At 34.0% G+C, this 27703-nt stretch overlaps 1 protein-coding gene across 3 annotated transcripts in view; it reads right to left on the bottom strand.

Annotated features, from left to right (window-relative positions):
* Window positions 1-6551: 6551 nt before the first annotated feature.
* ITGB8 (integrin subunit beta 8) overlaps window positions 6552-27703 on the bottom strand; it is a 91141-nt gene continuing 69989 nt past the window's right edge. For 2 of the 3 annotated variants that reach the window (XM_057732134.1, XM_057732137.1), the window contains 6 exons: window positions 22133-22267; window positions 19121-19526; window positions 16569-16794; window positions 15221-15327; window positions 12129-12292; window positions 6552-12032 (listed from right to left, as the gene is read on the bottom strand). In XM_057732134.1, the coding sequence (XP_057588117.1) occupies window positions 11910-12032; window positions 12129-12292; window positions 15221-15327; window positions 16569-16794; window positions 19121-19526; window positions 22133-22267 (1161 nt within the window). In that variant the 3' untranslated portion in view covers window positions 6552-11909. Of the gene's footprint in view, window positions 12033-12127; window positions 12293-15220; window positions 15328-16568; window positions 16795-19120; window positions 19527-22132; window positions 22268-27703 lie in introns of those variants that run through there. The other variant, XM_057732135.1, reaches the window with a different exon arrangement.

Raw genomic sequence — 27703 nt, 5'->3', positions numbered from 1 at the left:
CAAAATATGAACAGACCAATCACAAATACAGAAATTGAGACTGTGATTAAAAATCTCCCAACAAACAAAAGCCCAGGGCCAGATGGTTTCACAGGCGAATTCTATCAAACATTTAGAGAAGAGCTAACACCCATCCTTCTCAAACTTTTCCAAAATATAGCAGAAGGAGGAATACTCCCAAACTCATTCTACGAGGCCACCATCACCCTGATGCCAAAACCAGGCAAAGATGGCACAAAAGAAGAACATTACAGGCCAATATCAGCGATGAATATAGATGCAAAAATCCTCAACAAAATACTAGCTAACAGAATCCAACAGCATATTAAAAAGATCATACACCATGATCAAGTGGGGTTTATCCCTGGGATGCAAGAATTCTTCAGTATATGCAATTCAATCAATGTGATAGATCATATCAACAAATTGAAGGATAAAAATCATATGATCATATCAATAGATGCAGAAAAAGCTTTTGACAAAATTCAACATCCATTTATGATTAAAAACTCTGCATAAAATGGGCATAGAAGGAAATCACCTCAACATAATTAAAGCCATATTTGGGAAACCAAAAGCCAACATCGTTCTGAATGGTGAAAAACTGAAAGAATTCCCTCTAAGAACAGGAACAAGACACTGTCACCATTATTATTCAACATAGTTTTGGAAGTTTTAGCCACAGCAATCAGAGAAGAAAATGAAATAAAAGGAATCCAAATTGGAAAAGAAAAAGTAAAATTGTCACTCTTTGCAGATGACATGATATTATACATAGAAAACCCTAAAGACTCTACCAGAAATCTGCTAGCACTAATTGATGAGTTTAGTAAAGTAGCAGAATACAAAATTAATGCACAGAAATCTCTTGCATTCCTATTCACTAACAACGGAAGAGCAGAAAGAGAAGTTAAGGAAACTCTCCCATTTACCACTGCAACAAAAAGAATAAAATACCTAGGAATAAACCTGCCTAAGGAGGCAAAAGGTCTGTATACAGAAAACTTTAAGACACTGATGAAAGAAATCAAAGACGACACAAACAGATGGAGGGACATACCATGTTCTTGGATTGGAAGAATCAACTTTGTGAAAATGACTATACTACCCAAAGCAATTTACAGATTCAACGCAATCCCATCACATTAGCAACGGCATTTTTCATAGAGCTAGAAGAAGAAATCTTACGATTTGTATGGAAACACAAAAGACCCTGAATAGCCAAAGCAACCTTGAGAAGGAAAGATGGAGTTGGTGGAATTAGGCTTCCTGACTTCAAACTATAGCACAAGGCCACAGTGATGCAGACAGTATGGTACTGGCACAAAAATAGAAAGGAAGATCAATGGAACAGAATAGAGAACCCAGAGGTAAACCCAAGCACATATGGGTATCTTATCTTTGACAAAGGAGGCAAGAATATACAATGGAAAAAAGACAGCCTCTTCAATAAGTGGTGCTGGGAAAACTGGACAACAATATGTAAAAGAACGAAATTAGAACACTTCCTAACACCATACACAAAAATAAACTTCAAATGCATTAAAGACCTACATGTAAGGCCAGACACTGTAAATCTCCTTGAGGAAAACATAGGCAGAACACTCTATGACATCCATCAAAGCAAGATCCTTTTTGACCCATCTCCTAGAATAATGGAAATAAAATCAAGAAGAAACAAATGGGACCTAATGAAACTTAAAAGCTTTTGCATAATGAAAGAAAGCATAAACAAGGCAAGAAGGCAACCCTCAGAATGGGAGAAAATACTTGCCAACGAAGCAGCAGACAAAGACAAAGGATTAATCTTCAGAATATACAAGCAGCTCATGCAGCTTAATACCACAAAAGCAAATAACCCAATCTATATATGGGCATAAGACCTAAATAGACATTTCTCCAAAGAAGACACACAGATGGCCAACAAACACATGAAAAGATGCTCAACATCACTCATCATCAGAGAAATGCAAGTCAAAACCATAATGAGGCATCACCTCACACCAGTCAGATTGGCTGTCATCAAAAAGTCTAGAAACAACAAATGTTGGAGAGGGTGTGGAGAAAAGGGAACTCTCCTGCATTGTTGGTGGGAATGTAAGTTGGTACAGCCACTATGGAAAACAGTTTGGAGATTCTTTAAAAAACTAAAATTAGAACTACCATTTGATCCAGTAATCCCACTCCTGGGCATATACCCAGAGAAAACCATAATCTAAAAAGAAACATGTATATGTTCATTGCAGCGCTATTTACAATAGCCAGGACATGGAAGCAACCTAAATGCCCATCAACAGATGAATGGATCAAGAAGATGTGGCACATATATACAATGGAATATTACTCAGCCCTAAAAAGGACTGAAATGGAGCTATATGTAATGAGGTGGATAGACCTAGAGTCTGTCATACAGAGTGAAGTAAGCCAGAAAGAGAAAAACAAATACCGTATGCTAACTCATATATACGGAATGTAAAAAAAAAAAATGGTACTCATGAACCCAGTGACAGGACAAGAATAAGGATGCAGATGCAGAGATTGGACTGGAGGACATGAGGTTCGGGGGGCGAGGGGCTAAGGGGAAGCTGAGACGAAATGAGAGAGTAGTACAGACATATTTACTTTACCAACTGTAAAATTGATAGCTAGTGGGAAGTTGCTGTATATCAAAGGGAGATCAACTTGATGATGGGTGATGCCTTAGAGGGCTGGGATGGGGAGGGTGGGGGGGAGTCACAGGACGGAGGGAATATGGGAATATGTGTATAAATACAACTGATTGACTTTGGTGTACCTCAAAAAAAAATGACGGACAAATTTTGAGCATAGTCTTTTCAAAGGAACATGTCGAAGGGGCTCAGAGAAAATAGAACATCACTGACTCACTCAACACTTAACAAATAAGTACTTGTACTGAGTGTTGAATATCAGGTACTGGCCTATGTGCACCAGTAGGTGTCATCTATAGCTTTTGGTTTCCTGATACTAACTTTTATTCTTTTTTTTTTTTTTAACTTTTACTCTTTATGGAAATGGTTCTTAAATTTTGGCAGGCATCATAATTACTTAGAGAGCTTGTTAAAACACAGATCGCTGGGCCCCATTCCCAGAGTTTCAGATTCAGATTTGGGGTAGAGACTAAAAATCTGCATTTCTAACAAGTTTTTATGTGACAGTGATGCTGCCAGTCTGGAAACTACTGCTTGAAAATCATGGACCTATAGATTATCCTTAATTTAATAGGGGAAAATGTAAAAAAAGTGTTAACGGCAAATTAAGATTTTCTTAAGTAGATAATTATTTCTCATGACTTTAAGATAGTTAGAATGTATTTTGTAGTCATAACAATGGAAAAACACAGAGTATGACAAAGCCCAATAAAGAAAGAGTTTTCCTCTCACTACTATAGACAGATGCTTTTTTACAACCTTTAAGCAATTTATTGGAAGAAGTCTAAAACAGCAGTGGGCCCTAAGTACTAAATAATGCACCAGTTCAAATAAGTGCTAAAGGATTGCCAAGTTGAAAGCCAAGGTAGCATTTGTTTTTCTTGTGCAGCCCACCACTGCTTCTAATTATGATCAAAATATTCATATATAAATAAGTAGATTAAAAGGAGACACTGCCTATCTTGCACTTAGACTTATTTTGATAATATTGAAAGCATGACCGTTGACATGGTTTAAACATTTGCAACTTTAGTTTTGTCTGGCCAAATATTCTGATGAAGTTATAATTTAGTCTAAAAGTCATGGACTGGCAAGAACAATGTGGTTTGTGAGACCAGATTGGGAGTTTTATCCAATTTGGGTAGAAGTCTGTAGTGGCTTTCAGAGTTGGCATTAGAATTTTCTTCAACTAAATTCTTTCCTTATCACCTGTATCTAGCCAGTCTCCAAGTTCTCTCTAACCTTCCTTGTAGCAGTAGCTCTTATTCCCTCCCTTTGTACTTTTGTCTAAATCTTTATTTCCTCATGAAAATTCTCCAAGCTCATTTCACTGATTCCTCTTTGTCATAATTTGAAATGCTCCCCTATTGTACCTTAGACCAATAAAAACCTTCACAATATAAAAATTTCTGTCTACATTGGCTCCTTCTCCTCTGCCATTATAAATGTGCAAATCTCTCCCATTCAGAAAGTTTATTTAACCAATCTCCTCTTTTGAATACTAAAGTTGTTAACCATTATTCTATATTTGTATCATTTCTTGCTCATTCTTTTTCTCATTGAACCTAAGAGCTATGGTTGTGGCACATTCTAGGATGGGATAATATCCACATGTTAAAACTATAGTTTAAATCTTGACATAGAAAAAATGTTTCAAGTGTTTTTGAAGAAAAAATATCTTTATGCCATACTATTTATAGCATATTTCTTTCTTAGTTACAAACAGACACTCACACACACACACACACACACACACACACACACACACACTATATATATATATGGCAATGGTCAATTCTGGGTGGTTGGATTGGAATAATATTTATTTTAATTTTAAAGTCTAGCTATTTTTGGATGTTTTACAACAAATATGTGTTATCTGCATAATAAGTTATAAAGTGCATAGAAAAATATAGTGAAAATATGCCTACATATGAAAGCAATTGTTGTTAGGAAGTTGGATTTTCAGTTTTTTCTGCTCTTGTATACTTCAATTTCTTTTACATTAGTACTAAATAGTATTTAAATTTATTATTAAATAGACTAGTAGAATTAAATATTTCATATTATTAAGCAGTATTTATATTTATTATTAGAGGAGATAAAATTAATGTTTAATTAAAAATTATATTTAGTTTATGTTAGTATATTCCAAACCATGTATAGTTCTAGTAATACCTCTTTTCTATGCAAAAACTTCAAGACTTGCTTTTTCCTAGTAACCAAAGTTCAAACTTCTTAGCCAGAAAAGCAAGCTTTCCATAGACCAGGACCTGTAGGTTGTAGTTTTTCATTATCCAATGCTGCCTTTCAACAAGATTTCAATGTTCTTGGATGGACTCCCCACTCTTTTCTACTTTACCATTCCTTTACCTCTCCTGACCCTGCTTTTCTGCATGGCTACACTTTCCTGCAAGTCCTAGGCCTAATGCTATCCTCCATGGACCTGCTTCAGTCTAATTACAGCATCTGAGTGCACTTAACATTTTGTTCTTCATTTTTAAGTTCCATTCACTTCTTCCTATGTAGCGTTCCTGCACATATGTTAGCTCCTCAGCATTATTTATTGCACACATCTTTTTGTTCATAAGGACACAGTTAAACTAGTAAAACTAGTTAACTTAATAATAAAGTCTATCCTCACAAAACATATGATCAGTCATTAATGGAGCAAAAAACAGATCTGTCTATGAATCTCATCTACTGGCTGTGTGCATTTGTACATGGTGCTTAACTTCTCTGTGCCTTGTTTTCCTTATTTGAAAAATGTACAGAAATTGTATTTAGTATTGCTGAGGAGTTAGTGAGACAATTATATAAATAACATAGAGTACAGATTATCTGCTATACCATCAAATACAGTGGTTTAGCTAAAAAGATTGTTTCCCTACCAGGGTTCACATGAGGAGAGCAGTTGTTGTCTGAAGGGGAATCTGAATATTTCAGCACAGGGTTTCCTTTGCCAAGACACCTCCAATTGTCCAGATAACAAAAACATGGAAAGAGGAAGTGAGATCCTGGGTTCCTCTCCCATCTGTCCCCACTGGCCGACAGTTAGTCCTATAACCACATTTAGCTTCAAAGGAGTCTGAGCAGTTAAGTCTCAGCTCTGTGCTCTATTGAAACTGAGGGGGTGTGTCCTATTGCTAGAGAGGGAAGGGAAGAATGGGGCCAAACAACAATCATAACAAAATCAGTATTCTGAGACTGAAAGACTGTAGCCCAAACCCAACTGGGATGAATTCTCAAAAACAAAGGGTTTGTTAAACCTCCTGATAGCTTCCATCTGATCTCTCCAGTGAAACCCTTCTATCTATAGGTATGCTACACATACCCTTTCCTTCAAACTGTTAAATCTCCTTAAAGACAGGGAGTCTGTCTACATATCTTATTTAACTTTCTGTGTTCCCTCATGTGCTTTAGTTTCTCCACTAGATTAAATAAAGGAAAATAATAACACAAGGGTACTCCATAAATTTCATTTGTTTTAAGATGGCTCTGGAGAATGTGCAGTTGAAGGTCATGATAGGTTATGTTTGTAATCAAAGTGATGGTAGAAACTTTTGGCTGCTAGAAAAAGCCCAATTTGTTTTTTAGCTAATTTTTCAGTTCTTTGTAATTAGGATATTCCTTCCGCTTTCACCATTGGGCAGCTATTGAAGGGAAATAGAGCAATTAGGACGGCCTCACATCTTTATTATTAGCTCTACAGTTTTCCAGAAGTAGTAGCTTTTCAGAATTATGCAGTGTCCTCTATTAGTGACCATGTATGAATGTTATTACATTTCCTTGTGTGACAATGTACTATTGTCTGGTAGTGCTGAGGGTCATGTAGCAAACAATGAGAAATAAAGAAGCATTCTGTGCATTCTTAGATCTTTACATTTTTATTTTAAAACATAGAATTTCATATTGGTTAACACCTACTTTTAAACAGAATGATGCATTAATTAAATGCCTTGTCATAAATGTTATAAGCTCTGTTAGAAAAATAAACATCTCACAACAAACTACAGTGTCAGCTCTTTAATAAATACATAAACCAAAGTTAGTAGTCAATCAGAATTGTATGAACAGGCTCATAGTATACTATGTGAAATTACTGTATTCCTCAATCTTCTGTGTCATTTAAGGCAATTTAAATTTATATATAATTCAAAGCCAGAAATAATGAGACTTGTTTAATGAGAATTTTCTTTCTTAGAATTATTTTATATTCAAATATTTTAATTTAAAAATACACTCTATATTAAAAATTTTTTTTACAAAGGCAGGACTTGTTAAATGAAACATAGGTTATATTACTGATAATTTAAAAACATTTCTAATTTTTTGAAGAGATTTAAAAAACTTTAATGAAGTAGCTGGTAAATGTAAAATAGTTTTAAAGTTATGTTAAATAGACACAAAATGAATTTCTATATTAATATGTGCAAGTTCATATTTTATTATAATTTAGAATTAAAATATTTTATATTCAATATTCTTAATAAAATCTATGTGCTATACTTGTCATTGTGTGGAATTGTTATCAAAATCACATTTATCTGTGGTACAGTGTAAAGTTACTAACGATTTTTTACACAAATCATACATCTTCCATCCTGGATGACGGCAGTGTTTTTTTTTTTTTTTTAATTGTTGTATTAGATGATTTTAACTGAAATAGGTTATGGACGTTAGGAACCTGATTAATAGAGTTGGCTTACAAAGATAAATTTTTGTGGGCAAGTAATCCAGGTAGATAAATGAGTAGTGTTATTACTCTCAGGCATTTCATTAACAGCTGCCCAAATAGCTGAACAATTGTTTCATATAAGTCAAATAATTTAAATATGCAGTCTTACGACAGTCATTACATGGGCTTAAGGTGAATTTATCAGAGCCAAAGGAAAAAAATCAAACAAAAGAAAAGAAATGCGAAAGAAGAATAAAAATGTAGGAGGACTTGAAGGGAAAGATTTCCTACAACACTGATTGGTTGTATCATATTTTTTTCACCTGTCATTGACATAAGACATTTCAAGATGCTGCAAAATCTAAATATGCAAAATCTAAATATGGTTTTATGTAATATTTTTTCCAGTTAATTCTGTTTACAAGTGAGATGATCATATGAAAGTATTCTTTAGAAAGTAATAGAAAGAATAAAAATTTGTTAACAAACCTGGGAGAAACTCACTCATTCTTGTCAGTTAGGTTAGGGTTTGCTGAAATGGTAGCTATTAGCATAAAGTATAAATAGGAGGCTGAAAGAGCTTTTATGACCTAAAGGTCTGCAGGATTTGAACTCATAATCAGATAGTTAGGCTTCATGTTGAGTTGTATGTGATTCAGATGTACTGAAAACTGACAACACGTTATCTTAAATATTTATATGAAAATGAAATGTCCCTATACCCATGAACATTTAATTAAAGATGAATTAGTGTAATATTCATTTAAGCAAAACTTCAAACACTGCATCTAAGAGGCCAATAATTGCAAGATACATTTCAGAGATGTTAAATTAAAAAGTGGATGTCTTAGAACTAATGAAATATGAACATGTATAATTAGTTACCCATAATAAATTTGCCACCGAAAAATTATAAGAGAAAAGGGAAATGATCTGAAAGAATGCTAGTTTTATATTTCTTTGAAAATATATCTCAGTTTGCATTGCATGAAGTAGAGTTCTTAAGGTCAATATAAATAAGGATAGTTGTAAATTTAATGTTAAGAGTAAATAAAACAGTATAATATGCATGATTGAACTCCCAAGTAGCTGTATTTCACTTGATACTTTTATTAAAATATATAGAACTCAAATCCTTTAAAATTGAAAAGAGCTCAAACATTGTAAAAATTTTAAATTCTTTGTTTTTTTAGTGGGTCTTTGTTCAGGTGTATAGATTGAAATGTTTTAAAATCATTAAGAGATGTTTGGAAATGAAGAACTTCATTATACCATTACAGTCAGTTATTTTTCACAATTAGGCTTGTTGGGCTTGAAGTTTTGGGGCACTCTCTTAGGAAAAATGAGTAGGGAAAAACAGGAGAAAGGAAAGTAAGGAAAGGCGATTTAGTTTAACTTACTATACCAGGTACCAGGAGGAATATAATTCTATGGAGAAAATTTTTCATAGTCCATTATAATCGTATTTCAACATCTTATGGATGCCTGTTGTCATACGTAAGAATATCTTCAAGTGTATATAAAAAATATTTGAAATTTATTCTTTAGTGAAGTGTTGCATCTGATGCATCCACTAATTTTAATTTTGAGTTTTGAAAAATTTGCATCTAGAGAAATCTATCCTGTTTAACCTTAGATTTTTTTTTTAATCTTTGTAAACCAAAGCTAAATTGAACATTTAGGACATAATCAAAGTTTTAGGGAGTTTTTGAGTCTTTCAGAGACTATCCGTGACTTCATAAATATTAATAAATTTCAAAAAAAAGATATCAGATGCTTATAAGTCCATGTACACTGCAGTGTAAAGATATCCCCAAAGAAATAAAATGCATACAGTTATATTGTAGTGTATAGATGCCATATTTCTAAATCATGACATACCTCAGGGCACAGAAATGCTGTCGTACCAAAAGTGTCATTCAAGTTCTTAACTTTGTTAACCATTTAAAGTTTCATTACTCATGTTTAATATCAGTGAATCTCAAAAGGCTCTTGTCATATTAGTTGAAAATAGGCTTTATTTACATAAATTATTTAATCTAAGAATACCCTGTTTTCCCTTAACTTTTAATTAATTCTGACTAGTCAAATATTAATTCTCTTCTCACAAGGAAAATATCAATCATTCAAGTAAATATAAGCTCTAAAATCTTTTAAGAATTAGATCTTTAAGTAAAAAAGGAAAGCACAAGACATCACAAGCATAACCGCAGTCATCATCTAGCATTGAAATGCCTATCAGAAAGTTTGTCCCTTCCTATGAGGAGAGCCTTGTTCCATTATGAATTAGTGCAAACTAGTGAGAGTGTGAAAATATATATCCCTTTAAGAATTTCAGTTTATTATGCTCTTTTGGATAATTCAGCCCACATAGAAATTAGTTTATGAACATTGTAATGTTTTAAAATTTTTTAACGTTTTAAAAATTTCAGCCTGTCAATGAATGGATATTTTCTCCTTTTTCCTTTTGGGGGCTGTCCGGTACCCACTTATTTTCTTTTTAAAAAGAATGCTACATGTGACAGGCAGGCTGCAAAAACAATTTTTACATTATCCTTGGTGATCAAAGGTATTTTATCTGAGTCGTAGTACTGAATTATGTCAATGCCGCTGCTCTCTCATTTGGGGAAGGAAATACAGTTCAACCTAGCATCATAATTGCTTGGCTACAGGGGACGGCTGATGGAGCTACTATGTTTGTTGGCTCCAGAACAACTTATTATATATTTTTAAATCCTCTTTAGGGTAGAATATGGAGTGGGATTTAGTCTTCATCAAAATGCAAATATCTGATTACCTCAAATGCTGGAAGACAGAAAATCTGGGAAGCTGATTATAAGAAGACATTTTAAAGGAATTTAAAATAAATTCCTTTGTTGTCATAGGCAAAGCTGTATACTGCATACAGGACTGTCACACTTCTAGCCAATAAAATCAGACTGAATAAGTCTGTAAGGATATGGTAATTGTGATGAAGTTCCTGTAGGGAAAGATAAAAGTTCATGGCCTCCGTATCAAGCTCTCAGGCTGAGCACTGAGCACTGCACAACTCCAGGGGGCGCTGTTCACACAGCTATGGTGTAAGTGGACTTCCCTCTAGTTAGGCCATTTTGCAGTCTATTAGAAGCTGATTAGCAGAGAAACTGGAACCCAACCATGGACAATTCTATTTGAATTACTTTTTTCTGCTCTGTTTTGAAATTTTCTTATAAAGACTTCAGTAAATCACATTTAAAAATACTTGCCAATTGAATATTTTAAAGATTCAAGAGGTAGTATGACATTGTTCAATGAACACTGGCCTAGCAATAAGAAAATAGTTCTCTCTGAATGCTGCCACTTGGTCACTTAGGGGTTTTTGAGAAATCATTTAAACTTTCTGAGCTTCAGTTCCCCGACTCACTACAGGGGTGAATTAGCTTATTTCTAAGATATTGTCTATCTTCCTCCAATTATGTACTTTTAGAATTCTGGTGAGTGGGGTGAGGTGATTCAGGGAAAGAATCCCAGACTTCATCAAAGGGAAAAAATAATATAGCTTAATTTAGCTTTTAATTTGAAAAATGCTACTATCTACTTTGAATAAATATTGGCGAAAACTTGTAAGTGTGGCACTCTGCTTGAGGCAGAGATTCTAAGTATGTCATGAATTTCTACATGATTAGACAAATGAAATGGTGAAATAACCCATCCAGTTTACCAGGTAAGAAGATATAAAATTCCATGTCTGCAAACAACAAAGCTGTTCAGATTTTGATGTTACTTGAAGTGTCCCTTATTAAACATTCAGCTTTTAAAAGTATTCTAATAAAGTGACATTATATTATTATTAGGTTTTTATGGCAGTAGTAACTTAGCACTTATTTAATCCAGTCATCTGTGACATATATAAACTTATCCTGTAAGAAAGAAAACCAAAATACAAAGGCAAAGAGGAAAGAATGTTAGAATTAGTATCCATCTTGTAAAAGAAGAAAACAAACACACATGCATAAAACTAGTTTCAAAAACAGTATCCCTCTAGGTTAAGGTTTTATCTGTTCATCTCTTGAATGAGTGAAATACTAATCATTTATTCATCTATCTGTTCTTGTCTATTCACTGCCAGGTGTTGAAGTGTTTGACAACATTAGTATAACCGCATTATTATCTTTACATCTGCATGTTTGGTGCAGGGATTAAGTACCCTGGTAGTGACACAATGCCAAAACTATCTCACAGCATTGTCTCTCTGGGAAGTGTAGAAATGGCGGGTACCTGTAAAGTGTAATCAGTGCTCTTCAGATCATCTACATTCTATGCTGATCTAAATAAGTTATATATTACAGTAAAGTGCTACAATGACACTAATATCAAACAGTAGTAAGACACATTTTTCTCTGAAAAATTCAGCAGCAATGTGAGTCACATGATGATGAAGATGCTTGTCAGTCTTCATTCGAGTGGACAGCCAGCAGCTGGCATGATCTAGAAAATTTATCTCCTCCTGTGACTTCTAAAATAATAATTTTTAGGAGCAATTATTAAAAATCCAGTTTCCCATAAAGTACTTTTTTTTCTTTTTAGAAGTTGCACCTGAAAGTTTCATGAGCACTTAATTTGCTAAGGTCCATTTTTATTTCTTCAGGTTTCTCACGTCGGTAGGTTACTGCTCTTGTGCAAACGCTTTGCAGAATCAACTTGTCCTTGATGGAGAAGAAATATTATCATTAATTAAGAGCCTAAATATAGAAAGTAGACAATAACATACTGATAGTAATTCTTTTTTAGAATTCACTCACCTTTTTTGAGGCTGACACCCTGTAATCTGTCGAGGACTTAATTTTATTACTATTCCATTGTAGTATCACCTGTCTAATGATAAGGACTTTAAGCAACCCAATCAAGAATGTAACTATGAAGATGATGAAAAATATTCTCAAATAGCTTGGGTTAGAGAAACATTCTGTAAAGAATCAAACAAATAAATAGTTTAAAAAACTGGGATGAGTAAACCAAAGGATTCTAACAATGTTAGAAGTAAATACTGTTCATCATCTCAATTATTGGATCAGAGATATTTGCAAATCTGCATTTTTAAAATAAAGTACTGCCATTATTGTTGATTCAAAAAGTAAACTAATTATTATTACACATTTATTATTCAAATATTTTCAACAGAAAACTCTCCTTTGGAAAATAGCCACAATTAAGGTATTCAACAAGATTATTTCCTTGCAGCTTGATTCTTTAATTGTACTAACTGGAATAAGTCCAGGTCCCTTAATCAAATATAATTTTGTCCATGACAGAGAGAGGCACAGTTTTTGTGGTGTGGTATGGATCACTAAGTGGAAAATAGAATTTAAAAAATTATTTAACAGCTCCGTGCATTAACATATGTTTTTCTTGTTAAACTCCTCATTTGTTACACATCAGTAATGGAAAATAAAGTAAACATCTGCAGAAGCTAAAATCAGTACTACTCTAATAGATGAATAAATATTTCCTTTGAAACTGCAGTGTAAGTTTTCATTATTATTACACATAGCTTCTCCAGGAAATGGGAGTGTACAATTTGGGAGAATACCCAAATCTCTTTCCTCAGTTTTTATTAATTTATTTACTTGTCAAAAGGAGATTTTTACCAAATCTATCCTATTTTGCTTCTAAAAATTCCACTTTTTGTTTTTTCAAGAACAAATAATTACTAGCTGGAAAAGGAAATGCTGCATTAAGAGGAGGGGAATTCTAGGTCTCTGTTTTAGCAGTAGACCTCTGACAAACTATAGTTAGAAAGTCTACGGGCTCTGTGGCTGCCAGAGGTATTACCCTAATCTAAGAGGAACATGGTTGCATAATACACAAGTTTCCACAGAACTCACCAGCTGCCCCACACTCACAAAATTACCTCCTGGCCGAAAGAAGCATGTGTTTATCATGCATCCTCCAGACTTTGGGGACTTCACCTAACTGTCTGAAGGTCTCCTTGAGAAGGCCTTTTGGGAAGGGACCTGCCAAGGCTTAGAAGAGCAGCCACCCAGTCATCAGTGATTTGTGTCTGATTTCCCAGGGATGACCAAGCATGCTCTTGAATAAGCCAAGAACTCAGTAACAAGGGCAAGGGCTCTTCTGCAAGTGGGAAGACTTAGAGCGCAGTTTTCTCTTGGTCATAATGATAAGATTCCTTGAAAGAAATGCTAAAAGGAGGCTGGAGGATTACTAAGTGGAATAGAAACACCAAATGCAAGTGCAAGTCTCCCTTTGTTACGGTCTCACACACAGAGAGAATCCAAGATTCTCTATTCAAAGGTGGTACCCTTGGTGGTGCTCAGGTTTGTGACATGCACGTTTTTCATTTCCCTTGACTGACTTAGAATACTTAATCAGCTAAGAGGGCACGTGGCTTGAACTCACTTACTGGCTTCTCGCCTACTAGGAGCTTAGCCAGAAAGACCAAAAGAATACCCTTTAAGTATGATCAAGTGGATAGATAATAGAGGTGGCTAACAAATGCCCTTTCCCTTTCCTTGCACAATAGTTGTGAAGGGGAGGGGAGCCCCCTAGCTACTAATACATTTTACAGATATTTCTAATGGGTTAGGATCTGCAAGCATTTAAAAATTTTTAATTTTGGAGAGCTAAAAATTTAGCCCTGGCCATGACTCTTTTCTTAGTTTAGGTCAAGCAAAGGCTTTTCCTTAGAGCTTTAAGGAAATGCTTTCTGTAACCACACATGTCAGAATAGGTTTGTTTACTTAACATAATAAATTACATGTTGACAATAAGGTCTCTATTTATTAGAAAAGGCACTTGGCTTTCGGGTGTGATTGCTGCAGCCCCAGCTGGCAGCACATGGGATCTTTTCAAAGCCAAATTTATTATAGGCTAAGATTAGTGTGGATGTGAGGGGAGAGGGAAACAAAACTCTGGAGAAAATTTATTCTTCTGTGCAGTCTCTTGAAGATCTGGAATTATTCTTACAGGTTGGGGGGAGACTAGACATAATAGTAGCAGTAGAAATGTTTTCAATGATTACATAATTTCAAGCTTCATTTCTAATTCTTATATAGTTTAACACCTTAAAGCTGAACAAAATGGGGTGCTGGCTTTTGGGTTCTAATGAACTTTTGTCCAAAATGGTCTTTGAACACAGCTTTCACATGTTTCATCTTTTAATTTAACTTTTTTTTTTCATGTTCACTGTTTATCTCCATTTTACACATGAGGGAACTGAGGCTTAGGGAAATTCTGTAAGAGGGCTGATATTTCTTAGCTACTACAAGAGACATGCCTGAAGCTAAGGTCTTCAGACTAAAATTTCCATACCCTTTCCATTGTGCCATCTTTAATAAATATTTATTCACCCCTAAATTATATTTACAGAAGAATGAAAATTATCAGGAAGGAATGGCCCTTATGAAGTTATGTACTTTGCAAAAGCAGATCACTGCTACTTAGAATTTTTTGGCATCACCTGAAACATGAAAGTAAATGTTAGTTTGACATGAGGAAGGTTATAACTGGAAGCAAGTATGGGTTGTGAAGGGTAATTATGGCTCCATGGACCTTGTCTCTAAGGGTGAAATGGACTCTATGTAGGAAACTCCTGTTCTTGGCTCACTGAGGTCTCTCTCTCTAGAAAATCTGTTCGGTGTACTTCCAGGGAGGTGCACAACATGCGAATTTAGCTGGGTAGTTGAGACAGGAGATCTAACAATTCAGCCATACCACGTCAAATATCCTCAGCTGGTTTTATAGAGCACTGTTTCTGGGAGATTGAAAACATTGAAGCAGTTAGTTCTTTCTTTAGGATGGTTGATTATGAGCCTTTGGGGAAACATGATTCTCTACAGATACTCTTCAGAACTTTCATTATTAAACTTTTGTTTACCTGATGTTTGGTCCACATAATGCTGTTCCTTGAGAGCACATGAGGTTTTACACCGATCAAGTATAGCTTGAGACAGATTGTGAGGGTGAAGGCATTGCACACAATTCCTGTAAGGGAGAACAGAAGTGAAAACATTTAACTTTTCAAAAGGATGTAGCCTATAGTACTTTCTGTAAAAAATAAAATAACAAACTGGGAAAGAAAATTATGACATTTATTTGTAATCTTGGCTGATTTTAATACAAAGTTACATTCTAACCACTTAAAATCCTTTAATGTATAAAATCAACTTAATTTTTCCGTATTGAGAAGAAAATCTCTAGGAAATGAATAAGATACTCTCACTACAAAATCAAAACCAAAACCAACTAGCACAGATGTGTTAGTAGATGAATATTATGATACTACTAGAAAAATTTAGCAATGAATATACAGTTCAAATTTTGGTTGGGTTCATTAGAAATACGTCCATCATTTTCTTCCTAGGGACTTACATAACCTACTATGCATAATTTTAAAAATTTTACTTGAGAATGTCTTTTAAAAAATTGAATAAAACAAATTGTAAGGCATAGTGCTATTTTGAGTCGTGGTCTTCGAGCAGGACTCAAATTGTTATTGGAAAATTAATTATTGGCACAAAACAACAATGCCACCAGTATTTTATGTCACCTCTCACTTATCCATCACTTCTTTCTAGAGTGCTTCATAGCCACCACTTTTTATCTTTAAAAGAATAAAAATAAAACAGTAATAACAGCTAACATTTTGTGATTACTATATACCAAATACAAAGATTTAGGTTTTTTTGCATGAATATGTGATTTAATTATTTCACAGAATTATAGCACGGTATTATTATTATTATTATTATTATTATTATCATCATCCTCACTTTGATATCATGAAACTGAGGCACAGAAAATTTAAAAAGTCTTGCCCTAGATCAAACAGCTAATTAATAGTAAGTTGGGAAGCAGGCAGCCCCTAAAATCGTCACGTTGTACATCTTAAACTTACACGAGGTTATATGTCAATTACATCTGAAAAAAGCTGAGGGGAAAAATCCTAATGAACCTTTATGAACACTGAATATTATTCTTTCTGAAAAAGTAAACCTATTTCCAAAAAGGCTGTGAATACCTAGATAAATTCTCATGGATGGCCAAAGATTGGAATCTAAGCCTTCTAATTCCTAAATTCCTCATTCAGTTCTTTTTTAGCATGATGATAATTTATCTGGAGAGTATTTGGCAACTTTTAGGTTAAGGTAGGCAAAATAGAAAAGGTCGAACATGGCTATAATGAAGGACTGCTTTATGTATGTTTGGAATTGGAAAACACATACCAGTTTTCATTGCAGGCTGTGTGACATGTGGGACAGTGTTCACAGAAGCGGCCGATGCTCCTAGGATCGGTGCACTCACACCTTCCACATACACATGTGCCTCTTCCACTGCACACCTGGCCCTTTGGATTGACACAGTGCTGGGCGGATGCTGAAGGGCATTGGCACCGATCCCCTTCCCAGCCCCTGAAGCACTGGCATTTGCCTGCCTCACACTCTCCATGCCCTGCAACAAAGACACTCCAAGACCTAAGTTATTGAGGTCACTGACTTTATGAAGCATTTCCAAACATGAATTCCCCTTCCTTCTCCATGGAAACACACTGACAGTCAAGTGAATGGCAACAGCATCGTTTTCTCTTTGTCTGACAAAACAATGCTAGGACTTTGGAGTGTCTATTTTCAAAGCTGTCTTATTGTAGATAATCTCCCCATGCTAATCTGTTGTGCTGACAATTGTGAATTCTGCCCTGCTGCAGTGGCTGCCCGACTACTTGAAGGTCACTGTACAACATTCAATTTTAAATTAAAAAGACACAAATATAAAGAAGCTACAGAGGCTGAAGTAATGTCTGATTTGAAATTTGAAAAACAGGTATTTTATGAATAGCTTCCATAATTTTTCTCTTAGTCACTCATTTCTAAGGGCCTGGGATAACTTTGAAGGTTCATTGGGCAAATGCTTGTAAGTGCTTCAGTTCTGCTAGTGCCTTGTTTAAAGATAAGATCTCTGGGGAAGTTGAAATAATCCTTTCACATCTTCAGCACATTATTTAGCAGGTTAGTGGGGCATGTCTTAAAGTATGCTGTGAGCTGTGATTAGGTGGTAAATGAGAGAAAGTAAGATGCTATATGTGTGCATGTTGGAGTTGAAGAAGAACACTGATTATACTTAGTTAAGTGGATTTTAGCCTGCAAGAAGTATCCAAGCTTTAATATGCTAATGTGAACTAGAAATCTTCAAGAGAGGGTACATTTTCAGGGCTGTATAATGTTTTTCAAGTTTATCTGGCCAAAGACTTTTCCTTCCTTTCTTCTTTCCTTCCTTTCTCCTTTTTCTCTCTTCCCTCCTTCCCTCCTCCTCTCACTGCTTTCCTTTCTTCCCTCAGTTCCTGGCTTCCTCCCTCTCTCCTTTTATTTATTGTGGAGCTCCTCACAGAGTTCCATAGCACCTACTGTTGGATCAGCTCAATTTGTTAAGTGTAAAACTAATGACATCCAGGCCAAACAAATGCCTGCCAAATCCAGTTCCCCGTATATGGGCTGCACACCTAATCCTAGCCAGCAGATCTGTGAACATGTGTTTTTATTCTCAAAGGACACAAGTGAAGAAAATGCTTATCAGCCTACAGTTTACATTTAGAATTTATATACAAATAATTCAAAGCAGATTCTCAACTGCCTGTGGGTCAGTAGTATCATAGTCATTTAGAAGGACCAGTACATTGATTTTTAGTATTTTACTATTAACAGAGATTGGGATTCTCAGTGTATTTCAAACTTCATTGAGAGCTTGACAACTGTAGGAAATGATGATCTAAGAATTCTTTTTCTTCCCTGTCCCAAACAGGATTAGCACTAAAAAGTCAGATGACAATTGCAGGTTTGTTCTAGTCATCTATAATCCATTCTACCTAGATAGCAGGTACAGCTGAATAAATGTTTAGAATATAAAATATTATGTGTATAAGATAGAATATAAAGGAAATTTGCCACTGCATATTTATGTGATATAGGGCACATTTTTAATTTACACAGGAATAAAAATTTATTTTGTATAGGTTTGTTACTTTCCATATGTTTATTACAATGAAATATTTCATTTCATCAATTTAATTAATATTTGCTTACCAAAATGCAAACATTAAAAAGGTGCTTTAACAATAAGTGGATTTAACACACTGTCACAGAAAAAATAAATTCATTTAAAAACAATATTTTGTATTAATTTTCAAACATTGCATATATTTTCTAGAATCTAACCTCTAGGTGGCAGTAAACTGAATTAGCCAAAAAGTACGATTGATATTTTTGTTTTAAATTATTTTGTTTTTAAATTTGGTCTGTGCAGCCTCTGGGACTAATCTAGATTTCTTATGAAACCAGTATTTTCTTGAAGAATACTGTCCTTTGACAATTCTGTTGCTGGCATTGTTCCAAAAATAAACTAGAGAAATTTAAATTGCTACAGATTTACAGTGACATCTATACTAATGCATTAAGAATTTTACCATGAATGAAAAGTATATTTTTATAACAGAAAATCTGTCAGACATTATCAGTAATTTCCTTTTCTGGTATATGTCTTTACAAGGTCAAGGCATACCTGAAAATAACAATTAATTTTTGTTTTTAATTTTTAAGTATTTCCTGTACAAAATAATTTAAACTATAAATATCAGAGTCATGTACTATAAATCTGTAGCTATGCCCTAATTTCACAGACTTTGAAAGTTTAAATATTAAATTCAGATTCAAGGTTGGTAATTATAAAGCTGTGCTAGTTTAATATACAACTATATAAATAACTGCATGTACATATTTATACTCACCAGCACACAGATTTCCATGGTGATATGGACAAGAAAAGTCATCCTTTTCACAGTATTTTCCATATACTTTTCCAAGCTTAATTTTGTGACATAAACATTTCCCACAAATACAAACTCCTCTACCGCTGCAAACATGTTGATCCTTGTGTGACTTGCAACTTTCAGAAGGAAATTGATCTTCATCAAAATGACATTTATTCTCATCACACTGGAAACACTTGGTATCTAGAAAAGTTTCTTCTACACACTTTCTTTTAGGTCCTCTGCTGTCATCACACTGACAGCTGCAGTTTCTGTGTATATGAATTTTAGTGGTTTCATTGAAACCAATAGGTTTGATTATTGCATAGCTCTTTCCTCCCGTGACATCACATTTTTCCATTGTAACTGTTACATTGAAAAGAACCTAAATTTGTGGGAGGGGGGGAGGGGAGAAAATATATTTATATGTCTTGATTATTTTTATTACCAGTATTCTATCTGTTAATGATATTTTAAGTCAATAATATACCATCTTATAGAAATTAATATTCATAAATTAAACATGCACTCTCATATGTAGACATAACATTCCTTTTTAATTTCATTTATTTCCTAATTAATGAACTGGAGAGTTAAAGGATGCAATGATTGAGCCTTGCCTATCCTGCGGCAATAAATGGACATGAGTTCAAGCCTACTTGAAATATCTACTCTACTTCTGATCATTAATTTATATCCTCAATTGACTTCTTAGCAAACCTGAGAGAGAACAGACCATTTTCTGGATTCAGTCCTTAACATGTGGAGTTACTGAAAATATTTGGCACTAGAGATCAAATAAACTAAAGTCAAGGGCTTCTGCCCTACTGGTTTAAAATCCTGAGATGAACAATTGTTCAAATGAACAATTTTTATTTTGTTTCTGTTTTCCAGGGGCCCAAGTAAAGTTTTAGAGTTAACTTTTAGTTTATACATGGTGTTAAGAGGAAAACATGGGGCTTTCCCTGATGCTACTCAAGGGAAAAAGATTTAGGACTCTCACTTTTAGATCTTAAGTCTCAATACAAGGTTATACATTTGTCTCAGTGGAAGATGTTAGTCTACAACTAAGAATCTGGCCTGGCAGGAATTGGTTTCAAAATGTCTTTCTCCTGCCAAGTTTTTCCTTTTTCTTAATTTTTTCTTTCTGCACAACACCGTTGGCTTAGTGTGTCTATTTATATTTGTTAACTCACCTTATGATCTTCAGGTACTTTGGCAAATAAGAAGGTTATATATTTTTTTTCCATGTTAGACTGAGATACATTACAATATAAAAATAATTTGTGCTAGGGTTTTTGATTGGGATGGAGATAGAAATGGATGGCTATATATGGATGGATATATATATACACATATATATATATATGAACATATAGAGATTTGCTCTCTCTCTATATATGTATATTATATATAGAGAGATATATATCCATCCCAACCAAAAAGTCTAGCACAAATACATACATACACACACACACACACAAAAAATGATATGAAAGATCTAAACTTAGGTTTATATGTTATATATATCCATTTGGAATTAGAATTAGTCTCATAATATTAAAATCAATACAGTTGCTGTCAGATTTGAAATGTTTTTTCTTTTTAAAAATATTAAGGATTAACAGATTGTAGGATAATGTGGTCAACTGCCAATATTAATAGAGCAAAACTTGGGGTTTATATAATTAAGAGGTCAAGTGACTCTTCCTAATAGTTAAACTGTTTACACTACTTGGTTGAAAGTGAGGGATAAAAGGGATGCAGACAAAGAAAAAGAAAAAAAAAGTAAGAAGTAAGGAAAACCATTCTGCTAAAATTGATTTTGAAAGAAAGAGCTACTTCTAAGAAGGTAACCCTTTCTCAGAAAGTAACTTAATATCTTTTGCTAGCACAAAGTTTCTCTATATTCAATGGAAATCAAATATGTATTTTGTAAAGTGGTATAAAATGTCTTTTGAATAAAATTCAAGGAGTGATTATGGAGGAGCCTACAAAATTTGAATTTGAAATAATTAACTTCAAATATACAGCTTGTTGGAGCAAGTATACTACCTGCAGATTCTAAACTTCCCCAAGAGGGAAAGGTATAGTCTAACTAAAGAGAAAGGAAGATTCTCCTTTATTCAATCTTAAAATATTAGGATTTTTAATCTCTTTCAATAACTTTCTTTTTCTCTATAGCATGATATTAAAATAGTTAATTACATCATAGAACGTTAGAGATGGATGGAAGAGGGATTAGAACTATAGTTGAAGCTATTTATTTAAAAATTGCCTCAAGAGGTAAATGACTCACTGAAAACCACTTCATTCTATAAGATTTTTTTAAAAAGCATATTTCTGTGTGTTTACTATCTATTTTGCCAATCCTGGGAGAACCCCTATCTCCCCTGGTCCTATTTCCTGATGCTGCTATAATCTGGATCTCTCTTTTCTTCATTTCATTCCTTTTTAAAATAATGACACTTTTGTTGTTGTTCGGAACAAATTTCCCTACCTTTTAGATCATTGTACTGAGATAATACAAGTGTACTGGGACAATCACAAAGTGAAAGATTTTGTAATTCTTAATCTTTATCAATAGTTCTGTCACTCGCATTCTTCTCTGTCACTTTTTTACTTTCAACTTTCACATTTACTCTGAGAATTTTCAGATTTGAAACAAAAAGGTATTATCATCATCGTAAGTATAGACACTTCTTGTTTGAGGAGACGTGATTTCCTAACATATACTGGCTGTGTCATCTAAGTTTAAAGTTATTATTAAAACTTTTTAATATGATACATATTTATTTTAGCTAGAGAGTTTGAGAGAACAGTCAATGGAGTTAAAACAAGCAGAAACTTTGGGAATAGACAATAAAAGTTATTCTGAAGTTTAAATGAGATTCTTGAGGCCAAGTTTTTCATAATGATTTGATTTTTCTGTGAGAAAGCATGCCAAACAACTTAGTTTACTTTAAATGGGAAAAATGCACACCCACATACTTCATCATTGCTTGTCACATTTCCGCATCCGTCTGTGCCTGGCTTTCTGGTTCCATCTGGACAGATGGCAGTAATGTTAAAATAGACGCCTTTTACTTGGTTTTCCACCTGAACTTTCACTTCTGAAATGAGTTTCTGCAGAGATGACATTTTTTAGTTGTATACTATAGCAGTTTCAAATGTAAGCAACTAAACAGAGTCAAGTTTATCATGTCATTGTAGATTTAATTTTTAACTAAATCAAAGAGTCTATCTCTATAAAAGGTTGATTAGAAACTGTTTCCACATAATGACCCAATAACATTTGAAATACATAAAATATACTGAAGGATTAGATTATCTGCATTTAAATTGCTCTATTTTTTCACATATTTCCATGACTGTATTCAATCACTTCAGAGATATTTCTCACTCAGCCTGTGTTACAAAAATAATCATTGTAATCTAATAAATATTTATATTTTCTGATAAAATTTAAATAAAGCATTGAGAATACATATATCATCACAGACAGTAAATCTGGATAGCTTAAAATGGAACATGCTTCTGACATTTACAGCTGTTAAAGAAACATTTCAGTTTCAAACAGCTTAGACTATTATGAAAGGTAAAATGCCTTATTAATACAGAATTGAAAGGTAAATCTTTGGGAGGCCATTTCTACAGTGTAGATATAAGAAATACCTGCCAGTTATGGCCCTATAAATTCTCCAAGAATAGCCTAGGATTTTTGCCAAATCCCTGGGACTTGCTTAGGTCAATAAAATTTGTTCCGATTCTTAATACTGAAATAGGGCCCCTGACTGAACAGAAAATCATTAGCTCATTTATTCACTCATGTATACGATCATTCAAAAAACATGTATTGCCTGTTATGTATCAAGTACATCCTAATTTCTTCTAGTCTCCGAGCTCCAAAAGTTCTAGCTACATTAAATATATTCTGTACATCTGTGTGAATTTCATCTCATAAAACTAAGAGTCTACCACATGCAAAAATCCTTAACTTATTTTTGTAAACAAAAGGAAAGGGAAAAGATGAAGTATGTACTTAAGGAAAGAGAGTGAGTAGCAGGGTGTGAAGGAAAAAGAAATCCCTATGGCTGCTAATTCTTTACTTGAGTAATTTTTCTTCTTCAGCTATATAATCAATGAAGAGATATGTGCTTACTGATTAATAATTGATCATGGAATTATGGTAGTAAATCTTTAGAGTAAGATACTTCCTCAAATTAGTAAATTTTATTGGAATAAAGGTAACATTATATTAGTCACATTTTTTATCTACCAGAGAATTCATACATTGAAATCACTTAATTTCAGCAAAAAATAGAAACTTCTAATGGTGTACAAATGGGGTTGCTATGGTAATGGTTAGACAAATCAGAAGGAAATTCCTAATACCATGAGTGTTCTTTCTGCCTTTTTGAAATTCTGCTTTTCTTAAAACCTTAAACTAGTTTCACCAATGTTTTTGAAGCAGGGTATAGAGACAGATATCTAAAATTGTGCCCACTTTTGAGATTAAGAAATTAAGTTTCAGACACAATCTTAAGCTTGTCTTTTAATATCTAACAGGTACAGAGGTAGAATTTATTTTTTCTGATGTATAATTCCCTTTTATTCAATATAATTTTTTTATTTCTTAATTTCGGCTAAATTACTATTAAGTTATTATAGTCATGATTTTTATATAGTTTTAATTCTAATAGCAATGCTGATGTAAAGGATAAAAAATAAAATGCAATCACATTCTCCATGTACTAAATTTGTATATAATTTTATAAAAGTCTTAAAAAGGAAATGCAAAGAATTGAAAATTAGAATAAAATATTTTTACTATTTTTTTTCTTCAATGAATTGTGAATAGTTTGTGTTGGACTGTGAAGACAAAATGAAATTTCAGAAGAAATTTGAAAGTATATATATATATATATACACTAAACTATATATATATATATATTCTGTTATATATATAAAATATAATAACAGAATCCCAACTTAAGGAGACTGGTTAGCCAGAGTTTTTGTTGGTTTTGTTAGTATTTTCAAATTGTTTAAGATTAATCAGAACTGCAGTTAGATAATGCATCACATACCTATCCTAGCAAATAAAGAACATGAAAAACAAACAGACTTCTGTTTCCCTTTTCATGGGTGCAGTTTGATACACAGGAAAGTTTGCCAATTTATATTTTTTCTTTGTGGTAGTAAATGTGTTTATACTATGAAAACTAGGGTGACTTCTATCACTGTAAGTTCCTTTCTTATTTTGCTTATCCTTGGGAACAAACTATGAATGGGAATGAATTGTAAATTGTAGATAGGTTTGATTTTCCTTGATAAGATCCTCCTCCAGTCGTAATGTGTTTTGTTTTGTTTTGTTTTGGTAACAGTGAGAAAGAAATATAATAAAGATGCGTTTCCTATTTCATGCAACAGTCTTCAGACATAGAACAATTCCTTGGCAAACAAAAACAAAAACAAAAACCCACAAAAACAAACACAGAAACAAAAAAAATCTCTCAAGATTTATTTTCCTTTTTAAAAAAGAAAGTTTAAACAAGTCCTTCTTTTTCTATCCCATGTCTACTTCCTCCCTTTCTCTTTTGTACCTGAATTGAAAGTGGATGTTCCATGTAGAAAATGAGAAAATTAGAAATGAAAAAGGAGAAGTAACAATGGACACTGCAGAAATACAAAAGATCATGAGAGACTACTACAAGCAACTATATGGCAATAAATTGGATAACCTGGAAGAAATGGATAAATTCTTAGAAAAGTACAATCTTCCAAGACTGAACCAGGAAGAAATAGAAAATATGAACAGAGCAATCAAAAGTATGGAAATTGAGACTGTGATTAAAAATCTCCCAACAAATAAAAGCCCAGGGCCAGATGGCTTCACAGGCGAATTCTATCAAACATTTAGAGAAGAGCTGACATCTATCCTTCTCAAACTCTTCCAAAATATAGCAGCAGGAGGAATACTCCCAAACTCATTCTATGAGGCCACCATCACCCCTGATACCAAAACCAGGCAAAGATGTCACAAAAGAAGAACATTACAGGCCAATATCAGTGATGAATATAGATGCAAAAATCCTCAACAAAATACTAGCTAACAGACTCCAACAGCACATTAAAAAAATCATACACCATGATCAAGTGGGGTTTATCCCTGGGTTGCAAGGATCCTTCAATATATGCAAATCAATCAATGTGATACATGATATCAACAAATTGAAGGATAAAAACCATGTGATCATCTCAGTAGATGCGGAAAAAGCTTTTGACAAAATTCAACATCCATTTATGATAAAAACTCTGCATAAAATGGGCATAGGAGGAAATCACCTCAACATAATTAAAGCCACGTATGAGAAACCAAAAGCCAACATCGTTCTACATGGTGAAAAACTGAAAGAATTCCCTCTAAGAACAGGAACAAGACAAGAGTGCCCACTGTCACCCTTATCATTCCACATAGTTTTGGAAGTTTTAGCCACAGCAATCAGAGAAGAAAATGAAATAAAAGGAATCCAAGTCGGAAAAGAAGAAGTAAAATTGTCACTCTTCACTGATGACATGATATTATACATAGAAAACCCTAAAGACTCTACCAGAAAACTGCTAGCACTAATCGATGAATTCAGTAAAGTAGCAGGATACAAAATTAATGTGCAGAAATCTCTTGCATTCTTATACACTAATGATGAAAAAGTAGTAAGAGAAATTAAGTAAACTCTCCCATTTACCACTGCAACAAAAAGAATAAAATACCTAGCAATAAACCTGCCTAAGGAGGCAAATGACCTGTATGCAGAAAACTATAAGATACTGATGAAAGAAATCAGAGACGATACAAACATATGGAGGGACATACCATGTTCTTGGATTGGAAGAATCAACATAGTGAAAATGACTATCCTACCCAAAGCAATCTACAGGTTCAACGCAATCCCTATCAAATTACTAACAGCATTTTTTCACAGAACTAGAACAAGAAATCTTACAATTTGTATGGAAACACAAAAGACTCCGATTAGCAAAAGCTATCTTGAGAAGGAAAGATGGAGCTGGTGGAATTAGGCTTCCTGACTTCAAACTATACTACAAGGCCACAGTGATCCAGACAGTATGGTACTGGCACAAAAATAGAAAGGAAGATCAATGGAACAGAATAGAGAACCCAGAGGTAAACCCAAGCACATATGGGTAACTTATCTTTGACAAAGGAGGCAAGAATATACAATGGAAAAAAGATAGCCTCTTCAATAAGTGGTTCTGGGAAAATTGGACAGCTACATGTAAAAGAACGAAATTAGAACACTTCCTAACACCATACACAAAAATAAACTCCAAATGGATTAAAGACCTAAATGTAAGGCCAGACACCATAAAAGTCCTAGAGGAAAACATAGGCAGAACACTCTATGACATCCATCAAAGCAAGATCCTTTTTGACCCACCTCCTACAATAATGGAAATAAAATCAAGAAGAAACAAATGGGACCTAATGAAACTTAAAAGCTTTTGTACAGTGAAAGAAACCATAAACAAGAAAAGAAGACAACCCTCTGAATGGGAGAAAATACTTGCCAACGAAGCAACTGATAAAGCACTACTCTCCAAAATATACAAGCAGCTCATGCAGCTTCATACCAAAAAAGCAAATAACCCAATCCACAAATGGGCGGAAGACCTAAATAGACATTTCTCCAGAGAACACACGCAGGTGGCTAACAAACACATGAAAAGTTGCTCAACATCAGTAATCATTAGAGAAATGCAAGTCAAAGCCACAATGAGGTATCACCTCACTCCAGTCAGACTGGCCATCATCACAAAATCTACAAATCACAAAATCTACAAACAACAAATGTTGGAGAGGTGTGGAGAAAAGAGAACTCTCCTGCATTGTTGGTGGGAATGTAAGCTGGTACAGCTACTCAGGAAAACAGTTTGGAGGTTCCTTAAAAAACTAAAAATAGAACTACCATATGCCCCAGTAATCCCACTCCTGGGCATATACCCAGAGAAAACCATAATCCAAAAAGAAACATGTACTGTAATGTTCACTGCAGCACTATTTACAATAGCCAGGACATGGAAGCAACCTAAATGCCCATCAACAGATGAATGGGTAAAGAAGATGTGGCTTATATATACAATGGAATATTACTCAGCCATAAAAAGGAATGAAATTCAATTATATGTAATGAGGCGGATAGACCTAGGGTTTGTCATACAAAGTGAAGTAAGTTAGAAAGAGAAAAACAAATACTGTATGCTAACTCATATATATGGAACCTAAAAAAAAAAAAAGGTACTGATGAACCCAGTGATGGCAAGAATAAGGATACAGATGCAGAGAATGGACTGGAGGATATGGTGTTGGGGGGTCAGGGGGCAAAGGGGAAACTGGGTTGAAGTGCGAGAGTAGCATAGACATAGATACACTACCAATTGTAAAATAGCTAGTGGGAAGTTGCTGTATAACAAAGGGAGATCAACTTGATGATGGGTGGTGCCTTAGAGGGCCCAGACAGGGAGGGGGGGAGGGAGTTG

The sequence above is a fragment of the Hippopotamus amphibius genome, chromosome 4 (assembly GCF_030028045.1).
Source record: "Hippopotamus amphibius kiboko isolate mHipAmp2 chromosome 4, mHipAmp2.hap2, whole genome shotgun sequence".
Lineage (NCBI taxonomy): Eukaryota > Metazoa > Chordata > Mammalia > Artiodactyla > Hippopotamidae > Hippopotamus > Hippopotamus amphibius.
This window is presented reverse-complemented; position numbering and strand designations above follow the sequence as displayed.